The 17,794-nt window shown below is 36.7% G+C and overlaps 1 protein-coding gene across 2 annotated transcripts in view; it reads left to right on the forward strand.

Moving 5' to 3' along the window:
* The window catches only part of USP6NL (USP6 N-terminal like), a 186,998-nt gene that overhangs the window by 12,036 nt on the left and 157,168 nt on the right, over positions 1-17,794 (forward strand). For both annotated transcript variants that reach the window (XM_045874435.3, XM_054507368.2), the window contains exon 2: positions 5,937-6,023. In XM_045874435.3, the coding sequence (XP_045730391.1) occupies positions 6,020-6,023 (4 nt within the window). In that variant the 5' untranslated portion in view covers positions 5,937-6,019. The remainder of the gene's footprint in view (positions 1-5,936; positions 6,024-17,794) is intronic.

The following is a 17,794-nucleotide window of genomic DNA, read 5'->3' on the forward strand; positions in this document are numbered from 1 at the left end:
CCTGGCTGGCTAGTTGGGAGACCATGTGGCTCTTGATCTTCAGATTGTGAATTTAAGCCCCATGTTAGGTATAGAGATTTCCCCCCCCAAAATAAATATACTTAAAAAAAAAAAAGGTTATCAGATCTATCATGTGGTTCATTAATTCTCTCTTTAGCAGAACCTACTTTGCTGAACTTGTCTGTTGAGGTTTAATTTTAGTTATCCTGTTTTTCACCTGATTTTTTTCCAAATCTGTTGCCTTCTTTTTTGCTCATATTTTCCATTTCCTATTGTATTTTGAAACATTACTGTCCTTTCCTTTTTCAATGTATTTGTGATTACTTACTTCTGTTGAATCTTGCTTATGCCTATTTTTAAAAGTTTGAGCTAATTTTTACTGTAACTGTATCTGTGGAAATGCTTGTGAGACCTGGCTTAAGAGTGCTTTCTCCCAGAAAGAATTTGCAGTTGAGGACACTGTTAAACCAGAGTGGCTTGATTTCTAGGCTTGAGATTTTTATAACATACAAGTGTATGGATTTGAACTTGAAACCTGTGTGAAGATTGGTTTTGGTTACAGATTTCCAGTGAATTCTCCCTTCCCCTCCCCAGACACAAATAAACCTAGATTCAGGAGAGAATTCTTCTGCTTTTCTTTGGGGCAGACTTTTTTTTTTTTTTTTTCATAGTTTATTCTTTTTATTGAAGATGTAGTTCTGCAGGGGCCAGGCTTTATGTGCTTAACTGTAGTCTGACTTCCCATGTTGTACAGTGTGAAGCTTTGACTTTGTCCCATGCTTGACTGTCAACACTGAAAGCCCTTCAGCATTGTCCAATACAATTTTCTGTGATAATGGAAATGTTACACATCTCTGCTAATACATCAACCCAGTAGACATTAGAAATGTCTAGTATGACAAAGGAATGGAATTTTAAATTTTACATAGTCTTAATGAATTTAAACTTAAAAAGCCACATGTGGCTAGTGGCTACAGTATTGGATGGTGCAGCTTGGTTACGGGAGATTGTCAAATAAATGCCTCTAGGGCCATTGCTGGCAGCCTTGCCTACTGACCACTCTCTCTTTGTGCTCCTGTTCGTTTTTTTTGGTCTCTAAGGATTTTTCTTAGTTGCTTATGAGCTTTGCTATGCATTTAAAAGAATAATTCTTGTATTTTATCAAATATGTTTGATGTCATGTAGCAAGAGGGTTCCCAATCCATTTGGACACAGGAATCTCAGAAACAAATACCTGACAGCTGTATTTTTAGTTGGAGAAGTACTTATCTTGAATGATAAAAATTGGAAAGTTCACAGTAGAGTAGTGGAAGTTCTTCAAATGGAAACTGACCGTGAAGTTAAAAATTGTGAGGAAGAATTAATTAAATACTTCTTTGCCATCCTTCTTATTCTACCAAAAATTTAAGGATGTGAAAGATAAAAATGGAGCTGTGGCTAAAGTTCTTAAAGTCTTACACATCATCTTCACCTTCTTGGTGTGAGTAAGTTATTTTACTTATACAAGAGCACTTGAATGAAAAGGTGTATATATTTAATTTAGAATTATTTTGCATATGGATGGAAAAAAACAAATGAATTTGAGAGATTGTAGGGAATGGTGGTGGCTAAGGGATAAGAAAAGACTTTGACATTCATTCAATGCTGAAAGTATTTGTTTCACTTCTGGCTTTAACAGGGCCTGTATTAGTTATTTAATTGGGGGGATTTCAAAAAATCTAAATAATGAGTCCTAGCTATTTCTCAGGTAGACCCTTTGCTGAATACTTTAGAACTGTGTGGTTGGTTTTGATGTTTATTAATAAAAAATGCCTAGATTCTTTTTTTTTTTAATTTTTTTAAAAAAATTTGTCAGAGAGAGAGAGGGAAAGAGGGAGCATGCATGCACAAGCAGAGGGAGAAGCAGGCTCCCTGCTGAGCAAGGAGCCTGGTGTGGGGCTCCATCCTGGGAACCTAGGATCATGACCTGAGCTGAAGGCAGATGCTTAACCAACTGAGCCACCCAGCCATCTCTAAAAAACACCTAGATTCTTTGTAATAATTTTCGGTTATTTTAGGATTTGCTTGCTCTTTTTGGAGCCATAGGTACATTTGATTCTTTTTTTAATTTACATTTTTTATTGTGGTAAAATATACATAAGATTTAACATTTTAACCTTTTTTAAGTGTCCAGTTCAGTGGCATTAAGTACATTTACATTGATGTACAGCCATCACTATCCATTTCCAGAACTTCTCTCTTCCCAGACTGAAACTCTGTCCCCATTAAACACTAACTCCCCATTTTCCCCCACCCTCAGCTTCTGGCACCCACCATCCTACTTTCTGTCCCTGAATTTGACTTTTCTAGGTGCCTCATATAAGTGGAAAAATAGGTTGTTTGTTTTATATATGACTGGCTTATTTCATTTAGCATAATTGTTCTCAAGATTAAATTTGATTTTCTAAATTTATAATTTGTTATGAGAGTAAAAGAATGGAAATCCCATCAGCTTATAGTGGAGATTGGCATTCTTGTGTATTTCTTTCAGTAGGAGAAGTTAGTAAACAATAAAATAAGTTACTATCAATTTGGTCTCCTGAAAGAATATTATTAGAAATAATAGAATGTGATACCATATGTTGTGGTTTATAATTCTATTAAATTTAAGTTTTAAAATAATTAAAACTGGGACTGCTGAGCTAGTTCTAGAATAGATTATCTGGTGTTATAAAAACCAGAAGTCTTTTCAGATCCTTTGAGAGGTTTTAACTGTCTAAAAGTGTCAGAAATTATTTTAAGGTCGTGTAGTGCTTGCAATAAAGAAAAGGATTTGGTGGAGTTTGCTTTACTTTTAAATAGACCCTGAGTTCCCTGTCAGGATGGGTTGATTATCCTTAGGCTGGCTCACCATTCATGTATATCAAGTTTTTTTTTTTTTTTTAAAGATTTTATTTATTTATTTGAGAGAGAGAGAATGAGAGAGAGAGCACATGAGAGGGGGGAGGGTCAGAGGGAGGAGCAGACTCCCCGCCGAGCAGGGAGCCTGATGTGGGACTTGATCCAGGGACTCCAGAATCATGACCTGAGCCGAAGGCAGTCGCTTAACCACAGGCGCCCCATGTATAGCAAGTTTTGTTACAAAAGTTAGAGGAGTCACTTGAAAGAATCTGTATTAGTTTAGCATGAGTATAAATTCTCATGCTGAGAATAAACAGCATGGCTCAAGTTCCTAGAAAATGAGTTTAAAGGACAGATTTTATGGAAATACTCCAATATACCTTTTATGTGAAACTGTGGAATTAAGACAAATTACTTTTTTTCCTTCTTGGATGATGTGAAAAACAAAGTTAGATTTTTTTTTTCTTTTTTGTATGTCCAATGGGAGGGGATAGCATTTAGAGAAGGAGAAAGAGAATGTGCACACGTTATCTTATGTTCTTCTGAACTGCCTTGTTGCTTAAAGAGTTCCCAGACTACCTACTTTGAGAGTAGATAGGAAGATCTACATTTCAAAGCTGTGATTAGGGGTAAGGAATCTTGAACCAGTATATTCAGTTATAAGTAATTTCAAAGTATGTTTCTATATAAGAACTGCTCCATGACATTTCACAGTAATTCCAATACATGCATTGCTGCATATTTGTAAAGTATATTTATTGCTTTAGATAGTAAGGTTATAAATCCACTGTTTATACGTTTTATTATCCTGGCATATTTGAGGTTACTATTTTCAGTGCTAAGAAAATTCTTGATGTCTTAGGAACTTCAGTCCTTGAATACGTATTTGTTTTTTTTTTTTTTTAAGATTTTATTTATTTATTTGAGAGAGAGAATGAAATAGAGAGAGCATGAGAGGGGGGAAGGGTCAGAGGGAGAAAAGAAGCAGACTCTGCTGAGCAGGGAGCCTGATGCGGGACCCGATCCCGGGACTCCAGGATCATGACCTGAGCTGAAGGCAGTCGCTTAACCAACTGAGCCACCCAGGCGCCCTCTTGAATACGTATTTGTTCAGCATTTTACGATTATGGGTAGGAAGGGCACACTACTTAGTACAGAGCTCTTTGATGTTGCCCTTTAGGAATTTTAAATGTAAGATAAAAAACTTGATATAAACAGGAACAAAAAGTCGCTGGCCAAAGAGACTAGATTCTACAAGAGTAAGTAAAGTCCTGGATCATCTGTGAACGTTTAATCTCCTTTGTGTGTCTGTGACGTGGGATTGCTTTCCCATGTCATCATCATTCAGCATGTTCCAGGGGCATCATGTTTGACCTCATAGTTTCCTGGGAGGGAAGACCGGTCTGATAGACTCAGTGAAGCGCCATCAAGAGAGTGTATTTATAGTGAGAAACTTGCATCGTGTATTCTAAAACTAACATGTAGATTATATGTTGTTTTAGATTTTCCATACAACTTCTCATTTCCTTTGGGATAATTGGGTTATCTGGAAATGAAAATCATAGTATTTGCTGCATAGATAAAGAAGAAAGTGTGTGGGATGGGGGTCAGGTGACAACGTGGCAGCACTATGATTATATGCCATTGCTAATTACAGTATACGAATCATGCTGTGCATACAGATTTTCATTTTGTAAATTTGTATTTCTCACATATATTACATGACATGAGTAAAGAAGTATATAGATGGGACAAGCATTATTTCTTCAAAAAATGTTACCCTAACTTTAACCTATTTCAGAATCAGAGGTCCTTAGTATTATGCTATTTTCTTAATTGATTTAGAAGATCAAGTAATCATCACTTCTTGTAGTTGCAAAAAGTAGTTTATCAGTTCGTGAAGAAAGCTGTACATGAGGAAGCACAGTGCAAATTTTGTGTCGAATTTTAATTTATCTGTGGAATTTTATGTATTAGATTTGGGGAGGCACTTGTCATTCATGGATGTGTTGAAATATAACATTAGTATTTCAACACATCCATGAATGTGTTGAAATATGCCTTTATGCCTCTTTTTCTTTAATATATTAATGAAGTAAGGAACATATAGTTCATATTTATACTAATACAGGGTGATACTTTATCTTATACTGAAGTGAAAAGAACCAAATATGAAAATTTTCATGTAGTACTTATGAAGTGTATTTTAAGAATACTTACAGAAAATCCCTTGAAAGGAAACGTGCCCCACATAGTTGGGTAGATGTAATGGCGTTGTGTGGTGAGAGAATTTTTCTTTCTATTTTGCTGCTGTTGCCAATTTTTTAAAACTATGAAACCATATTTTATAATGAGGAAAAGGCCCATTATTAGAGAACGTTTATAGCAATAACTTTGGTCATCTTTATTTGATAGTGTATATGAATTATTTATGTGTAATAAAAAAAAAATTTAGCAGGCGTGATGTGCTATATCTAGCCTAGATAGAGTGCTTCCTTTCTAGGATTTATTTATTTGGGAAGGTGGGAGGGATTAAGATTTTAGTAAGTGAAGACCAAGGACACCTATTAATATGTTTCTGTGTGATAATTACTTTATACATACTATTTGCTTTTGAGATAACTTCTTAAAGACAAAGGAAAAGGGGCGCCTGGGTGGCTCAGTTGGTTAAGCGACTGCCTTCGGCTCAGGTCATGATCCTGGAGTCCCGGGATCGAGTCCCGCATCGGGCTCCCTGCTCGGCAGGGAGTCTGCTTCTCCCTCTCCCACTCCCCCTGCTTGTGTTCCCTCTCTCGCTGTGTCTTTCTCTGTCAAATAAATAAATAAAATCTTTAAAAAAAAAAAAAAAAGAATTTTTGTTAAAAAAAAAAAAAAGACAAAGGAAAAGATGAATGTTTTAAAGATTGGTAATTTTTTATATTTAGATGACCACCAGAGGGTTCTTTTGGGAATAGAAAATTGTTGAAACCAAATTATTTTCATTTCCTTTTAGAAAATTTTATTTTAAATGCTGATGTTTAGAAAAGATGATTTTTTTCTCTTTGTTTTCTCACCAGGACATGTATTCTTCTGAGAAGCCTTGGGCAGCAGATTTTGGTTTACTCTCCGATTGGGACAGCCTACAGAGACATTTCCAGTCATGAGTAAGTGTCCGTCTTTGTTTCATTTCAGGGGCCTCAGGAGCATTTGTGGAGTACTCAAAAAAAAAAAAAAATTTGTTATGGGACAAACTGGAATTATGTCACTTCGTCAGAGATTGGATAATCTGGTTCAGCCCGATTGTGCACCTGTCTCTATTGAAACAAGGAGATCCTTTCTGTGTTTCATTTATTCAGAGAAGTTAGATGTGCTGAGGAAATCTGTGTTGTTAGTTTCTTGGCTGATTTAGTTCTATTACCCAAAATATTCTGTTGACTTAGTCATTGGAAAGGGACTCGTTAGAAATGTGAAGAGGGAAACAGACTCATAAATATATACGACAAACTAGTGGTTGCCAGAGGAGAAGTGGGTGGGGGAAAAAGAAAGAAAAATGAAGAGGGAAAATTTAAATTGACCATAATTATCAGAGGTTTAATTGTGTGAAGCTTAATCATTGGATAACATGTGTTAGTATTATATTTAAGCAAAAAAATAATCTCTTTGTTAATGTCTTTGATGGAATGAGAACCAAGTCTGTCCTATAAGACTTAGCAAATTTGATACAGATTTTATCTTCTCAGTTGTAAAGGGGTTGTACTATACGTAATATTTTCTGCCATTCCAATCCACTTTTTCCTGTGAAGAGGAGAGCTGGATTTTACTATTTTGTATTAACTGTTTACTTTTAGAGAGTGAGGAAAGAGTTAAGATTTTTACTCTGATCACATGACAGTTTGATGTACTTTTAAAAAAAGTACAGAGTTTTTGATTATGGGAACTTTGGAATAGAGTGAGCATTTCCTTCTGGAATATAATGTTAGTTTAAAAATTTTCACATGTAATTCATAATGATTATATTTATCTTAATATGGATAGTTATTCTTATCGATTGAAATAATTAGGCAGTTGATAAATGAAAGTGAGGCTGTTATTGTGAAATCTTTGAGTGCTTTCTACTAATAATATTGCAAGATGTGTGCTTTGATTTTCGAGACTTTTCAGTGGGCTCCTTTTTCAGTGGTGTACTTTGAATAAACCAGGATAGTTGCTAGATGAGTTCAAATACAGATTGAAGAAGAAGCAGCTTTTGATATTTCAGCTCCATTCATACGAAATTTTGTGAGAACGTTTCTCTAACGTAAAGTGCCAACTCATAGTAAAGATGATAATGTGAGTTTATGAAAACTAAGAAATGTCAGACATTTTAACTTAAAAATGCTTACTACATTTTGGGAAATGTACATTTGACTTTGTAATTTTAGTTGTTCAGTTAGCATCACTGTTACAGAGTTCTTTGAGGACAGGTGCCCTGTGTCTTTCATTTTTGAATCTCAGCGTCTAACAGTGTCCTGTACACTGCTGTCCCTAAAAATTCAGAGCCCTGTGCTGACAAAGGCAGAGGTGAGGGATAGCTCGTTAGGTGACTCATAATAAACTATCTGAACCACATATAGGTTTTTACTTGTGAGTTACAATGCCTGTATTTCGTTTGTAAGATTTTTATTGGTTCTTTTTAAATATCCACTAGTTCTTTTTTTGTTTCTGCTTGTTTTTATTTAAAAAAATTTGGTTCTTTTATTATTCTTTTATCTCTTTGTCTATCTTTTATGTGCTTATTTTGAGTCTTTTTCAGATCACTTTATTATTATTATTTTTTTTTATTTTGTCTCCAGTGAATTTATATTGTGGTTGTTGATACTCTTGGTGTTTTCATCGTGTTCTGCAATCTTGCAGGCTCAGTCTGATGAAAATTCTTTCTCTTTCTCCTGTGTCTTTGTCTTTTTGTGATTTTCCCTGCTGGTCTGGCAGCTTTGCAGTTGTCTCTGCCTGCCTTTGGAGTTCCCAGATCAGAATCAGGTCTTGTGTTAGTGGATCAGAGCTCCAGCGCCGTGGTGATGCTGGTGATATCACAGATTCTCTCCCTGAGTCACCTGGCATTAGGTCAGCAGCTTCCTCTGCGGTAACTTCAGCACCGTTAGCAAAAGCCCTTTTCAGTCTAGTTTCGTAATCCAGGATGAGTGCCGCCCCTGCCCCTGGTTTTAAGCAAGGAGCCTGGCTACTGACCCTGCTTCACTCGGAACTCTTTTGCATACAGTTACCCCATGGGATTTACTTCCTGCTGCCTTTTCCTGCTTTGGGGCCTTGCACTGTGTTCTGTTAGATTTCTGATCTAGAGATGTTGAACATGTTTTGGGGCATAGGTAGGTCATTTTAGTGACTTGTTTTTATACTTTATCTGTTATTTCTCTGTGTTTGTTGTGAAGACAAGGGAGACACAAAGATTGAACATGCCATTGGAGGTTTATGACCATGAAGTCCAAACTTCTTATTTCACATTGAAGATTAAAAGGGCCCCAACAGTTTCTGCTTAGTTCTCTAGCTGCTAGTGTTCCTCTTCGTCATGCTTGCATCACTTTCCTTGCTAGCCGAGCCCCATCGTGCTTCCTCCCTGTAGCACCCTGCTTGCCTCACTCTAGTTCCTGTCCTACTGTTTTAAAATCACGTGGTTGTTCATTCTTATCTTCATGTAATGTGTAAGATCCTTGAGGGCAAAAATTGTGCTAAACACTTTTCCTGGTACTTAATAGGTGCTCAATAAATAATGCATGGATTTGGGTGTTCCTAAGTAACATCCTTTAGTATGGGGTAGCTATTCCATGTGTTACTATTTTTAGGTGAAATTTAAGCTGATCCCATGTAAAGGGAGATTGAGGGGCGGGGTGGGGGCAGGGAATGTGTGTGTTGTGCGTGTGTGTGTGTGTGTGTGTGTGTGTGTGTGGAGTGTGGCATAGGATAGAGTGTTCCGAGAAAGTGGAGCAGTGTGAGAAAGGCATGAAGGCGTGACTACATGTAGTTGAGCATTTGGGAGCATAGAGATGAGGAATGACAGAGAGACGGGGAGAGATAAAGCTGGAGGAGGTGCAGTCAGAGTTTGGGGCAGGGACGTTCCAGGAAGTTTGCATTTCACCATGTAGGGCTTAGGAGCTGTTAAAGGATTTCAGTTAGGGGAGCAACTGAAGATTTTGTTACAGAAAAATTACTCTGACAAATAGACATTTTGGTTAGATATAAGTTTAAAAAGATTGGTTACAGGCAGTTTGACTTCTTCTAGATTTTTTCTTAGTTTTCCGCCCATTTTAGGCTTTCTTTGAAATAGACTGTGAGTTGCGTTTCTTATTCTTGCCAATGTGATGGCTTTTTCTACTGACAGAAGTTATTCTTGAGTAGACCACCGTAACCATAGGTTAGGGAGTGTTACAGTGTCTATATTATGATGCAGTTTCTAGGGGGTTGTAAGTTTTCAAAAAGGTGGGAACTGAGTATATCAGAGTTTCAGTTTTTGAAAAAAAAATAGTGAAGAATCATGGTACAGCTTAAAAAATAGGAAGATACTATCATTAAAGTCTAGATAGAATTTCCAAACCTAGATTTGGGTGAGAATGATGGGTAACCAAAGTTTTTTTTTCAATATTTCTTTAGAGATGAAAAGAAAGGTTGATACTTATGTCTGGGTGGGTTTCTCTCAGAAGCATTTCCTAACCCTTCCCGTGTCATGAAGCACATAGGACGTGGTAGAAGTTGTACTGCATGTGGGGTAAACTGATGGAGTTGTTTGGGGCTTAGGCAACTGGCTCTGACACCTCAGACCAGGCTGCTACTTGTGCCCAACTGTCCTGAAAGCAGCGGGGATCCCCTTCTCTGCACACCCTGGCACCCCGGTTGGGATGCCCCAGCTAAAGCCTAGAGAATTGCTTAAATGTTTTAAGATGTTTTTCAGCTTTTAGTTTAGATTTTTAATATTCTGCCCAGTTCTGAGGCTAGATATTTATCTGGTGGAAAATGTATTATATGGTGCTGCTATGAGTTGTGCGTTTCGTTGTGGATTGTTGACTTTATTACAATCCACAAAAAGCCTTTTGATTTTCAGTGCTTAAATTGTGTTTTTTTTTTCTGTATTTGCATATGTTGCAATGTTAAACACTTGTCAAGATTTTTTTCAAAATTTTGTTTTTTAAATTTTTTATTGTTATGTTAATCACCATACATTACATCATTAGTTTTTGATGTAGTGTTCCATGATTCATTGTTTGTGCATAACACCCAGTGCTCCATGCAGAACGTGCCCTCTTTAATACCCATCACCAGGCTAACCCATCCTCCCACCCCCCTCCTCTCTAAACCCTCAGTTTGTTTTTCAGAGTCCATTGGCTCTCATGGTTCGTCTCCCCCTCCGATTTCCCCCCCTTCATTCTTCCCCTCCTGCTATCTTCTTCTTCTTCTTCTTTTTTTTTTTTTTTAAACATATATTTGCATTATTTGTTTCAGAGGTACAGATCGATGATTCAACAGTCTTGCACACTTCGCAGCGCTCACCATAGCATATATCCTCCCCAATGTCTATCACGCAGCCACCCCATCCTTCCCATCCCCCACCACTCCAGCAACCCTCAGTTTGTTTCCTGAGATTAAGAATTCCTCATATCAGTGAGGTCATATGATACATGTCTTTCTCTGATTGACTTATTTCGCTCAGCATAACACCCTCCAGTTCCATCCATGTCGTTGCAAATGGCAAGATCTCATTCCTTTTGATGGCTGCATAATATTCCATTATCTTCCATTCCACATCTTCTTTATCCATTCATCTGTCGAAGGACATCTTGGCTCTTTCCACAGTTTGGCTATTGTGGACATTGCTGCTATAAACATCGGGGTGCACATCAAAATTTTGTTTTATCAGATGGTGCCAAAGATGAAGTATTTGTATGAAAATTGTTATATTTAAACTGTGGCTATAATTTGAAATGGACCTCTTAGATCTTTTTTTTTTTTTAAGATTATTTATTTATTTATTTGTCAGAGAGAGCACAAGCAGAGAAAGCGGCAGGTGGAGGCAGAGGGAGAAGCAGGCTCCCCGCTGAGTGCGGAGTCCGATGTAGGACTCAATCCCAGGACCCTGAGATCACAATCTGAGCCAAAGACAGACACTCAACTGACTGAGCCACCCAGGCATCCTGGACCTCTTAGATCTTTAATGGAGATTGTAACAACAGGAGTAGTTCTTGTAAAGAGCATTGCTCAACAATTTCAAATGATTATTTTGGTGGAATGGGTTAAGCAAAAACAAGCCAAAAAGCACCAAAACCCAAAAATGATTATTTAGGGTACTATTTAGTTTTATTTTAATGTATTTTAACTTGAAAAAATAAAGCTTATCTGCTCTACTATTTTTAAATTTTATCTTATATATTTTACTTCACTTTCTTCAGGAAACTTTTGCTCTGTAACTAATAGTGACTTATTTTCTAAGGATTTCTGTGTCAATTTTCTTCTGACTTGGCAATCCAGGAGTGAATCTCTTGCATTGGAGTGTTTGATCCTGCCCTTTGGCCTAAATAAAGGAGTGAGTTTTTTGAGGTCACTTCTGAATATGAAACATTTCTCATTTAACTGAGGAAAAAGTAATGGCAGTGAATAATTTGGGATGCAGTATATTTATGGCTTTCTAATAGAGTAGGAATAAATATCTTCGTTCTGTGGAGCAGTGGACTAAAAGTTCATGCTGAAGTGAAAACAATTTAATATTTGTTAGAACAGGTAATGTTATAAATAAGTGAGTAGATTACTAAGTCCCTCAGTGGTGGCATAAGGATTCTTCTGAGTCTTATTAAAGCAATGAATAATACAAGGCTTTCCCTAAGTATTGGCTAAAATTTCTGTCTAGGATAATTATGTAGCTATATATCTTGTTTTATGGAATAGCTGTGTACCTTAGAAGTTGGGTAGAGGTTAAAGAAAAGAAAACTTAAGTTGAATTGTATTTTGAATACTGGGGTATTTGCATTTAACAGAATCTTGAAAGAAATCCCTTTGTAAAGTATATATATCTATTTGTCGTATTAAGACTCATTTATGTTTGATAAGTTTGGATTTTGGAAGATAACCATTCTTAAAGAAAATATATACTTGACCCTTGAACAACACGGGTTTGAACAGTGCCAGTCCACTTATAACATGGAATTTTTGGATAAATACAATATAGGACTGTATGGTGACAGATGGTAGGTACCCATGTGGTGAGCATAGCATAATGTAGAGTTAGAGTTGTCTGATCACTGTAATGTACACTTGAAACTAATGTAACATTATGTGTCAACTCTACTTAAAAAAAATACAGTGCAGTACTCTGAATGTATTTTCCTCATGATTTTCATAATAACAGTTTCGTCTCTAGCTTACTTTATAGTAGGAATATAGCATACAGTACATATGATGAGGTATATGTTAATCAACTCTTTATCTGTAAGGCTTCTACTCGAGTACACTATTAGTAGTTAAGTTTTTGGGGAGTCAGAAGTTATAGGAAGATTTTCAACTGTGTCAGGGTTCGATACCCTTAACTCCCGCCTTGTTCAAGGGTCAACTGTAAAATCAGAATTTTAATTGGGGGGGGGATTTGGACGTGGATAGAGACTTTCTGGTTGTCATAGTGACTGGGGAGACCTGCTGGCATATAGTGGGCAGGGCCAGGTACAGTGTATAATAGTTCCTGTTGAGAAACAGCATTTGTCTTTTTTTTTTTTTTTTTAAAAGATTTTATTTATTTATTTGACAGAGAGAGAGACAGTGAGAGAGGGAACACAAGCAGGGGGCGTGGGAGAGGGAGAAGCAGGCTCCCCATGGAGCAGAGAGCCTGATGCGGGGCTCGATCCCAGGACCCTGAGATTATGACCTGAGCCGAAGGCAGACGCTTAACGACTGAGCCACCCAGGCGCCCCCAGCATTTGTCTTAGTTATCAGAACCATGGCAGCAGTACATGGTAGGTAAGGTGATGAAGAATGCCAACAAAAATTGCTTCTCAGACAATTTATTAGATCAGTTTCTTAGTTTAAGATACTTCATTGTGTTAATACTGACCATTGAAAATGGAATATACTTTACTTTTAGCTAATTTATCATCTTTTTGACCACTTGCTGCAGAAAAGTGAGTAATTCTTACAGTTTGATACTCTGGGAAATTTAATATGAATTTAAAGTAATATTTCTTATAGAGTATAGTATTAAGTTTTTGTTAGGAGATGATTTGCATTATCTTGTATCTTTTTGTTTTGTTATGTTTTCAAACTTGTAACAAGAAAAGTTGTAAAAATAGAACCCAAATTCTTCACATACCTTTTATTCGATTTACCAATTGTTTACACTTTGTCCATTTGATTCTTTCTTGCTCTCCCCCTCTCTCTCTTCCTCTGTCACATACACTCACACATCTGTATATATATATATATATATAAAAAATTGATTTGTAGTTAAAACATTTTCTGTGAAAATCTAATTTCCTTTTATTAAAAGTCATACAGATTTGTAGCATAAATGTCACTTACTGTAATATTACAATATAATCTCAGTAAAGCTTGTAAATTACTTTTCCTAGTTAAATCTTAAAATTTCAAACCATTTACCTAGTGTTGTTATGCTATTGTTTAAAAATGACATTATTTACATAGGTTTTGTAAGCCTGTCATTAACATTTTTATTTTTGATCTACAATATATTACATAATATAGATAAACTTGGTATCTAAATCAGCTTTAATTAAAATTCTTCAGTATAACACAAACGAGGGTTCTCCAACCTCTATATAATAGTTTTAAGATACTTTGTTCTTAAGAGAAATTCTTTTAAAATCCCGTTTTGAAAGAGTTAAGTTTGCCAGTGGCAGTCTTCTTTTTTTTTTTTTTTAAAGATTTTATTTATTTATTTGAGAGAGAGAGAATGAGAGACAGCATGAGAGGGAGGAGGGTCAGAGGAAGAAGCAGACTCCCTGCCGAGCAGGGAGCCCGATGCGGGACTCGATCCCAGGACTCCAGGATCATGACCTGAGCCGAAGGCAGTCGCTTAACCAACTGAGCCACCCAGGCGCCCGCCAGTGGCAGTCTTCTTTAAGAGTCCCAGAAACCTGGGTTGGCTGTGCTATTAACTAACCATGTTATGTATGGTCATTAGCTTGACCTCTTTAATGTGCCACCACACCCTGTCCCCCCCCCCCCCCCGAAAACCTTCTACCGCACCCCTCCCCATGTCCTTGTCATAAATATGGGAACTGGACTACATTGTCTGGAAGCTTTCTAGCTCAAAAATTTATGATTAAATCCATGAGAAAATTTTCATTTCCAATTTTGCCTTACAGGAACACAGCTATTGAATGAAACAAGAAATGCCTCTATTAAGCTAAATTAAGAAAACTTAAACATGCAGTTTTCAGGGTTTTGAGGCCTGTGTGTGTTGCTCCTCATTGGAATCTGTGTCCTGGTTACTTTCAGAGGTACCTTTGTTCCAAATGTAGGCACATGTTCTCTGTTCATTCTGCTTATTCGCTAGGCAAGCAGAGATGGAGGGGAATGTATATTTAACATTAGTACTCTTGAATATTCATCTTGTTATCTCATTAATTTCAGAAAATAGTTTGATTTATACAGTTTATATTTGAATCCATGTTATTAGAAGTGATGTACTGGTTTAAAATATTCCATTTCTCTTTTACGTTAACTTCTCTAAAAATGAATTTCTGTATGAAAATATCATATATATGACTTTTGGTATTTTGTTTATTGAAAGACATAATGGAAAGCACAACTTAGTGATTTTTTTTTTTTTTTTTTTTGGTACTGTTGTTTATACAAGTTCAACAAAGGTAAAAACCGCATCAGGGAAGGTCTAGGGAAATGACACCTTACAACAATGGCACTGATGAAGGCATAACTTTACAACTAGGAAATAGCTGTGTTATAAACCTTAAATGAGAACTCAGATCACTTCAAAGGAGAGGAAAAAGGAAAAGAACAGTTGTGTTGGATCATTTATTCTACTTCTTGACTCACTGTATAAATTAGATCTGTGTAGAGTACAAGAGCTCATGCTGGTGCAGAACCCTCCTGAGTGCAAAGGCTGAAGTCTGAATTCTAAAATTTTGAGAAATAGATGAATTCTATGCAGAAGAAACTTGGCAAAATGTCTTACTTTGACTATAAATAACATAAGTGATATGTATTATATGGTCTGGCTAATAAATCTACATATATTAACATTGAGTGTTTTCTTTTTTTTTTAAAATAGAGTCTGGACAGCTATATATTACCCTTTTTGCCTTAAACACAAATAGACATTTTCTATTAAGGGAATCTGAGCCTGTCAATTTGTATGATGGATGTCATTATATAATTGTCTCCTCATTTCCCAGAAGTGTGAAAAATTTCTAAGCCTCTATCTTTCTCCCTCAAAATTTAACTAAAATAGTGTTTTGATACTCTTTTTTCTTTTTTGGAGATGGACAAGGTGACTATGGAAGTAATTCTTTCTAGTCTCTCTTTAAAGCTGTTGGTTAGGGGCGCCTGGGTGGCTCAGATGGTTAAGCATCTGCCTTCGGCTCAGGTCATGATGCCAGGGTCCTGGGATCAAGCCCCGCATCAGGCTCCCGGCTCAGCAGGGAGCCTGCTTCTCCTTCTCCCTCTGCCTCTCTCGCTGCTCATGCTCTCTCTCTGTATCTCTGTGTCTCAAATGAATAAATAAAATCTTTAAAAAAAAAAAAAAAGCTGTTGGTTAGAAAGGGTCAGGAATAGAGTAAAAACATCTTCTCAATTCTTCGCCTACCCCAGTCTCCCTCTCCTACTTCAGGCACTGAGTCATAGGTTAGTTATTAAATTCATGTTCAAAGATAGTGATCATGTGCAGACAGTTGATTGTAGAGTGCTATTTTTTGCCCTGAATTCAGAAGCTGACTTCTGCTGGCATTACCTAGGTATCCTGGAGTCAAACTAGTTTTCTTTCACACTCACACATTTGGAACAATCAGGTGTTAAATTTTAAGCAGTGGAACCTGGAAAGATTTCGGTAAGACACTAATGTACACTCATACACATTTGTATTAAATTGTGGAGCATTTGGAGTCACAGTGTCTTTTAAAAAATACAGTTGCCTGTTGGCAGATTCTAGCAGAATGGGATAGAAATGGAAGTTACAGGACGTGTTAGCAAGGGTTTTGACAATCAGTCTCCAATAAAATACCGTTTGATGTCTTCACTGGTTAACCTTGTTATGTTCTAATGCAAAGTGAGGTAGAATATGTTTGATTGATTCTAACCTAAAAGAAATTTGAGAATGCAGACATGTGCACATACTTGAATTTTTTAGGTAAATTCACAGTAGTTGGTCTTGTGTATTTTCTTTAGGTAATAACTTTTTGTCTTGGTCCAGGTTACCCCGTACAGAGTCAGTAGGGCCATTGTGATTTTCTTGTTTTTGCCCAAATCAGCCTGAGACCTTTTATGGGAGCTTTGTACTAATATGTACCTATAGGTGTATGTACTGATATATATGGGGAACTTTGCCCAGAACAGGAGAATCACCCCACTCCAACTTTTTAGGTACCCAAACTGACTTTGTTAAGAGGAACTTGGATCTCAAATGATTCCTTAGTAGAAGTAACTCTGTAGGTAAAAAAAAAAACAAAACTAATTTAAAATGTTTCATTTGTATTACAAAGGTGAAGTCATTATTGTCTTTTCCCCTAAAATGTGATGTAAAAATTGTTAGCCATCAGAGGTTTTGGTTTAACTGAAGAGATGTGCTTTTCTAACTCAGTGCTGAGCTGCATTCTGATGGAAAATGACAACGTTGAGATCTGCAAAGTGTTCGTCTTATTTCTTCCTTTGATTAGTGTGTTTCTCTTCTTAGGTGAAATTCTGCCTCTCCTTCCCAACCAGCGCAACCTAATTTTTTTTAATCGGATCAGTCCTTTATTTTTTTATTTCTGAAAATATATTAAAAAATACATATTACTTATTTTGGAATTATATGAGAGTAGGTTGCATATATCATACTACTCTGCCCATTTGTCCTTTAGTGTGTAATTCTGAAGAACAAGGACGTTCTCTTTCCGTAACCACAGTAAAATGACTAAATAGGTGAATTATGTTTATCTAGTCTACAATCCTGTTGTCCTTTGAGTTTCCCAACAATGTCCTGGAGAGCAGATTTGCCCCCAGTGCAGGGCCCAACTGGGTGTTACCCACCAGCTGCATTTCTTTGTCAGCTAGACTCTAGTCTCCTCGGACCTGGGATAGTCCCTCAGGAGTTCTTAATCCTTCGTGATACTGGTGTATTTGAGGACTGCAGCCCAGTTGTTTTGTAGAGTAGCACTCAGATGAGGGTTGTCTGTGGGTTCCTGTAATGAATGGGGTCCGTCCTAACGTGTGTGATGGTTTGGGGGTGTTCCTTCAGGAAGCTTGTCCGGAAGAGAAAGGAAGACTGCATGGTGATCTCTTCACTTTTTTCCATTTAGCTCTTCAACAGAAAAACTTGGCATTTCTTCCTTAATTAAAATAGGATTCATATCTCTTGCATAAGAATAGGATTTATTGCTCTACTTTACTAGTTTTTGTTTTTATTACGAAGGCTTGAGAAAAATGGCAGTGAGATATTTTCTAGAATATGAGATGAGCTGGAAAGGAGACAACATTGAGCTTTTATCAAGAGAAATTTCTTTCTGCACAATTCCTGTTTTGAATTATGACAAAATCTCACTGTTGAACAAATATTTTGAACGTAAAAGGTATAGCACTATTGAATTTGTTTTGTAGCAATAAACAGCTGAAGCTCTTTATGTATCACTTGAGATTGCTTCACTAAGGATTAGCTTTTCTTATAACCTGGTGCCTCTTTGTCTTTGTCTTAATAAATTTTCTTTAGCTAAAAATAGAATAAATGAACATATCAAGA

The sequence above is a fragment of the Mirounga angustirostris genome, unplaced genomic scaffold, assembly GCF_029215605.1.
Source record: "Mirounga angustirostris isolate CCGP_5_RB_7025 unplaced genomic scaffold, mMirAng1.0.hap1 SCAF_5, whole genome shotgun sequence".
Taxonomy (NCBI): domain Eukaryota; kingdom Metazoa; phylum Chordata; class Mammalia; order Carnivora; family Phocidae; genus Mirounga; species Mirounga angustirostris.